The 6,442-nt window shown below is 36.5% G+C and overlaps 2 protein-coding genes across 2 annotated transcripts; one reads left to right on the forward strand and one right to left on the reverse strand.

Annotated features, from left to right (window-relative positions):
* Window positions 1–981: 981 nt before the first annotated feature.
* LOC107039206 (leucine-rich repeat-containing protein 47) lies at window positions 982–1,758 on the forward strand (the record flags this gene model as incomplete). Its single annotated transcript, XM_015258715.1, has 2 exons — window positions 982–1,309; window positions 1,423–1,758. Coding segments are annotated over 2 exons (533 nt in total), but the record flags the coding sequence as incomplete, so codon positions are not given.
* Window positions 1,759–2,392: 634 nt separating this feature from the next.
* Window positions 2,393–5,167, reverse strand: LOC114841274. Its single transcript, XM_029126189.1, has 3 exons — window positions 5,089–5,167; window positions 4,545–4,911; window positions 2,393–3,473 (listed from the first exon to the last, which is right to left on the reverse strand). The coding sequence occupies exons 1-3, from the start codon at window positions 5,165–5,167 to the stop codon at window positions 2,393–2,395; spliced, it is 1,527 nt and encodes a 508-aa protein (XP_028982022.1).
* Between the last annotated feature and the right edge of the window lie 1,275 nt (window positions 5,168–6,442).

Here is a 6,442-nt window from a genome sequence, read left to right on the forward strand (position 1 = left end):
ATACAAGATAAATTAAATTATTTTTTTGGCGATGGCACTTTCGTTTTTCGCGATTATCTCGGAAACTATGAGAGATACAGCTTTTTAACCTATTCCATCCGATTCCTGAGGAATCGCACCTCACAGCAAACGTAGGTGCGTAAGTGCTGTCGGATACTAACGGATTGTTAGGATTCACGTGTCATTTATTTGACACATGAATTTTAAAAAAAAACTCATTTGCTACAATAATTTATTCCAATTAATTTTATTTAATTTTGTTCATTTTTCCGTATTTTACTGTCTTTTATGAGATAGATTTACTCGAAGAACATCCATTGCATTTTTATTGTAACTCTATGAGAATTTCATTGGAGTTTTAGTAGACTTTTATTGATAAATTCTATTTCTTTTTGCACCAATTCTATTCAAAATTATCCAACTTTGCTTTGATTTTTGAAACAAGTCTATAGATGTTCATTTTTTTATATCACTTGATCTGTTGAGATTTTTTCTGTAAAAATTTATGAGTATGAATTTTTTAATTTTTTTTTCTCTGGATTAGGAGAATAATCATTACCATAAATAAATAAAAAAATACAGTGAAAAAAATGTGATACATTTGGATTTGCCTGTTCACGATGAATTGTTTAATTTTTGATATTTAATGGACACATCAATCGAAAAACCATTCATTTTATACATAAATTCAATAGCACAAAGGGGATTTACTCGAAAATCCTGCTAAAAATTCAATTCATTCCAATTAATATCATTTCATTTTATTCATCTCTTGATTAATTTCCCTAATTTACCTAATTTTCGCGATTTTAAAATATTTTTATTGCAAAATAAAATGAGATAAATTGACTGATCTCGAGAGAATTTTTTTTAATACATAATTTTCTCCAAGTGACACCGATTCATCTCCTGTCACCACTTCACGAATGTTTAGTTCCTATTGAGTATTCAATTAATAGAAATAATTTATTTTTCTCGTAGGAGACCTGACGTACACAGCAAAGCCACCCAAAGAGCTGAAAATAAAGCCCCTGAACAGGAGTAAAACCTACTCAGCAGCAGCTCTATTCCAGCAGCTTCAGACCGAAGCTGATAATCTGAGAAGGGAGAAGAAGAGGAATGTCTACTCTGGAATTCACAGATACTTGTACCTGATTGAAGGAAAGCCGGTCTTTCCTTGCCTCCTCGATGCATCCGATCAAGTCATATCTCTCCCTCCAATCACTAACAGTGAGATTACGAAAATGTCGACTAATACCAAAAACATGTTCGTGGAGGTGACCAGTAGCACTTCCCAGCAGATTTGCAGGTATTTTTGCTTCTGAACTTGAAGCATACTTCACTGAAATTTTACATACGGCTGAGAATTATTCAATCGATTATGCATTATTTTATTTTCTCCATTTTTCTCTTCGTTCTCAGAAATGTTATGGATCATTTTCTGAAGGAGCTGTTGCCACTCGGTATTGCGACACCCCAGAACAACGAGGAAACTCCTCAACAGTACCACAAATTGCAGATTGAACAGGTGAAGGGGGTCGATCTCGAGGGGAACATGAAGCTCGTGTATCCATCGCGAACAGATCTGGTGTTCGAGGACAAGATGATCACAGTGGTTCGAGAATAACGAGATTATCCAGCGTGAGAACAGCTTTATTTTGACAAAATAAACGAACGAATGGTTTTTGATATATTTATGTACCTCATACCGTAGGAAGATCAGTTTGAGCACAAGTTCAATAAATTTATCTCACCTCATGCTGACGAATTTTTTATTACGGAATTTTTTCGCACCGATAAAGTCAAAGATTGTGATTGCCATTTAATTTAATTCCAATAGAAATTTTAAAGGATTTCTGGGGAAAATTTCTGAGTTTTTCTAGTGAATTTATTCGTGCGTGTTCATCTCTTTATTTTTTATAACGACCCATTCAAATCATTGGCTCTATGAGATTTCCCAACTGTTCCAGAATTTTTATATTTTTAATAGCATTTTTAAAAGAATTCCAATAGACATTTTAAACAACTTCTGGGAAAAATGGCTAGGATTTTTCCATTGAATTTATACACGCCTGTTATTCTTTCTTCATTTTTTACGACTTGTAACAGACTCTTTGGACCCCTCCGAATACGAGTCAATAACTAAAGCATTCCCCGACGATCTTCCCGACTTGTTCCCATCAATTCCCCCCACCGGATCCCTCCCATAAAGAACTTCAACATCTCCGGGCTCCTCTAAACCCAATCGCCTCCTGCTCTCCAAAAAATCCCCCACCAATTTCCTCCTGTGATCGAAAAATTGCGACAAGTAGTCAGCAGCATTTCCATATCCATCACCACGCGTGACATTCCCCTCACCCGCAGTCACTTCTATTTCCTCAAGAACACAACTCTACAGCTTGAAATTATTGTAGCCCCTGCGTTCCTCCGGGAATTCAGTCCGAAGACTCGAGTTCTCAGATTCTCTCCCACCCATTCCCTCTCTCCCCGCATTCTCGATATTCCTCTCATCAATCTGGTGGCTCCCACCCCTCGTGAAGAACTTCTCCGCCCACTTCCTCTCTTCCTTATCATCCCCAGAGGACACCGACTCCAGAGCTGGAGGAAAAACCTCGTAAATGTACTTCCTCAGTCTCTCCGATGAATCCCTCGAGTTCAAAGCGTCCTTGGAACGCCCTTCGAAGGGGATGTTCCCTCTATCGCTCGATTTTCTCTCAAGAACGTCAACAAATGAGTCAGTACGAACGGAATCGACAGCGGAAGTGGCGGAAGTCACACTGAGCTCCTCACTATCATTCAGATCATCGGCTCTAGATTTCCGCGCTGCTCGCTTATGCCTCCTCGTGGTTGCTTCACATTTCGTCGCACTATCACCACGAGAAATATTCACTCTCCTCATACCCATCCCCTGGAGACCCTCGGCGTCGTCTGGACGATCGAAAATAATTTTTTTCCCGGAGATTTTCGCTGGCTGCGAACAGCCCTCGACCTTGCAGATCCTGAAACAGGGATAGTTGCACCGGTAGCACACGAAGTTCACGTCGACGTCGACCGATGACTTGTTGGAGATGCTCCTCATCGTGTTTCTGCATCTCCTGAAGATCCCCTTCATCATCCTTCCGACTTTGGTCTGGCGGGGGCAGCCCCTGCAGCTGGAGAACTCCATTTTTCCCGTTTTTCTTCCCTCTGGAGAGAATGGGGACGAGTCACAGATGTGCGCGACTCTCTCGTTTAATTTGTCGGATTGATCTTTAGTTTTGGTGTTGTCATGGGGGTTCTTGTCTTCGTTGGGTTTAGTGTCGCGTTGGTGGTGCTGTTTTTCCTCGGGGATTTCCCGTTTTTCTTGGGGTCGGATTCTTGGAGTTCCGCGGTCGCCGGCGGGGGGACGGCCCTCGGGGTCGTGACGACTGCTTTGAGACGGGTTTTTGGGCTTTCGGGGGGTGTCTTCGGGGCTCGGGGAGCGCTTCCAGCGTCTGGGAAGAAATGATGGTGATGGTTGCGCACAAAAAAAATTGTGGAAAAAACTAGAGAATTTGGTAGAAAATTCTATTGGATTTCTGTTGAACTTCTATTGGAAATTCTATCGGGTTTCGGCCGATTTTAATTTGAAGAATTCCGCAGCTTCCGTGTCCATTTTTTAGTAGAAAATGTCTAATAAAATCTATTTCATTTTAAAAAAGTCTGTAGAATTTCGTCTTTCTATACATTTTCTATAGGAATATTTCGATTTGAGTTTTCTAAGTTTCTCCAGCTCTATTTTTCCTCTTTTCATTGAAAAAATCAAACGAAAATAAGTGAACAATTTGAGCCGAGAAATTTCTATTGAAAAAATAATAGGAGGATTAGATGACTCATGACTTGTTAAAATGGAAAAAAATGAGATGAAAAGAACAAATAATAATTTTTTTATGCTATAATGTTTTTTTAACATTTTATTTTAAAAAATATATATATAATAAATGTATATTAATATATATATATATTTGGTTTATAAAATAAAATATATATGTATACTATATATTTTATATTTATTTTATTATATTTTTAAATATTTTCTTATCAATATATAAGATATTCAGGTGTAGGATGGAAATACACGGACGAAAAAATTTAATAGAAAAACCTATCGAATTCGTTAGAAAATTCTATAGAATTTCCTCGGCTCAAATTTTCCAAGTTTTTTCTTTTGATTTTCTTGATGAGAAAAAAATAAAAATAGAATGAAAAAAACTTGGAAAATTTGAGTCGAGCAAATTCTATAGAAAATATATGAAAAGAATAAGTTATATAGAAAAATCGAATTCTGTTGACTTTTTCTATTAAATGTTTTCTACTGACCATGTCAATAGAATCAGCTAAAAACTAATAGAAAGTTTGACAGAAATTGAATAGAATTTCCTAACGAATTCGATAGATTTTTCTATTAAATTTTTTCGTGCGTGTAATCCTAAGTCAAGCATGTCGGAATAGATTGCTGCCAAAAAACATTACATAATTTTTTAAAAAGACGAATTCCTGCGTGACATCGTTTTCGAAAAAAATACCTCAGCTCATGGATTTTGAAAGGATCGGGGATTCCCTGCTGGAGGGACATTCCGAATTCCTTCAGAAGAGTGTCCGTGATTTTCATGTTGTCACAGGGGACTTTGTACTGGATATTGTTGAGGGATGGAGGTCGACAGACGTCTTTCAAGGCTGCGTACTGCAGCCAGGCATCGGGAATTCCTTCCTTGATGATCACGGGATGGTCGTGCGGTCTGAGGGGTACATGGGGCGTGATTTTCAGGAGCGTCGGGGACGAGGCGCCACTCGCTGGGATTATCTGGCGGAGTTTTATCCTCTTCCGGAGGGAGGACTCGGTCACGGGGTGAAGAGTGTGTTTTGAAGGGGTGGCTGGCAGTACCTTTTGCACTGGAAATACGCACGAAAGAAAATCATACAAAAACCTAGGGAATTCTCTAAAACGTTCTGGTAGAATTCTATTGATCTTCTGTTGATATTCGATTGGTCTTTGAACGATTCTGTTGAAGAATTTCGCATCTTTATTTTTTTTAAATTTCATTTCACCGTATACCTTTCGGTTTTTACGGTTTCTTATTCCTTCATTCCGGTTTCTCGCATATTTGTTTTTCTTAAATGCTCTCTCCAGTTTTTCCCCACGCAACATATTCTGTTTCTTTTCCCATACTCCTAAGCGCCACAAAATAAAAATTCACAATCTTTATGCAAAAAAAAAGATAAAAAATTTATGTTCAAGAATTATAATTTTAAAAAATCTCAAAAGAATAATTTATGCAGAAATATAGAAATCTGCTGATTTCTTCTACCAAAGAGATCTTTAAAAAAAAAGTTTCCGTAATTTTCAATGGAAATCGTTATAAAAAACTGAATTTCTGAATAGAATTCCTCAAAAAAGCGCTAGGTTTTTAAATTTACTTTTTATTTGTTTTATTCATCCTGTCTAATCTCCATTACTAAATCAACTGAAGAAAATAGGATCCATTGAATTTATGCAGAAATATAAAAATCTGTTGATTTCTTCTACCAAAGAGATCTTGAAAAATAAAATTTCCGTAATTTTCAATGGAAATCGTTATAAAAAACTGAATTTCTGAATAGAATTCCGCAAAAAAGCGCTAGGTTTTTTAATTTACTTTTTATTTGTTTTATTCATCCTGTCTAATCTCCATTACTAAATCAACTGAAGAAAATAGGATCCATTGAATTTCACTATTGGAATTCCTCATACAAATAAAACGAGAATAGAAGTCCACAATTAATTCGGTAAGACCTCTCCCACGATTGAATTAATAAACAATAAATTATGGAACTGAACAGGAAAATCCGGGGTTAAGAAAAATACTCTCTTCCAACTCAGAATTCACATTCTTTTGTTACACTAATGATGCCACCACAATTCGAAATGATCAATTAATCGTTTATTTCTGCATCATTGATTACCTCAATCTTAATCTTATGAATCCAGAGGAATGACAAAATGCGAGAGATTCAGAGTAATGTAATCGATAAATCAATCACTCAATTTATTTCAATCAAGTAGAAATTCATAAATCATAGATTGTAATGTATCGTCGTCGTAAAAAGATGAACTCAGTGCTTCTCCATCAAATTTGTTACAGTACCAGGAAAATACATCACTTATTCCGTTACGAATTCTAACTCTTACATTTGAATTTTCGGGATAACTTGCTGTTTATCCCCTTGTACTCTCTTATGCCTTCGTTCTCCGCTCGATTTCATGATCACAGTCTCATGCACATGTTTAAGAATTTACCATTTGCTCGAGGGAATTAATTGGACAGTTGAAAATAATATAATTTCAGTAGTGAATTGGTGAAAGGAAATACATTGCATTGATTTTTTAGGTTTTCATTGATATCTTGGAATTTAATAATATTTTCATGAGAAAAAACTGAGAAAA

The sequence above is a fragment of the Diachasma alloeum genome, unplaced genomic scaffold (assembly GCF_001412515.2).
Source record: "Diachasma alloeum isolate Michigan unplaced genomic scaffold, Dall2.0 Dall_scaffold_00295, whole genome shotgun sequence".
NCBI classification, from domain to species: Eukaryota; Metazoa; Arthropoda; class Insecta; order Hymenoptera; family Braconidae; genus Diachasma; species Diachasma alloeum.

Coding starts and splice junctions, on each gene's coding strand:
- LOC114841274 (XM_029126189.1), bottom strand. CDS start 5,167: ATGTTGCGTGGGGAAAAACTGGAGAGAGCATTTAAGAAAAACAAATAT. Junction 4,912..5,088: donor GAATGAAGGAATAAGAAACC/GTAAAAACCGAA, acceptor GCGTATTTCCAG/TGCAAAAGGTACTGCCAGCC. Junction 3,474..4,544: donor TTCAAAATCCATGAGCTGAG/GTATTTTTTTCG, acceptor ATTTCTTCCCAG/ACGCTGGAAGCGCTCCCCGA.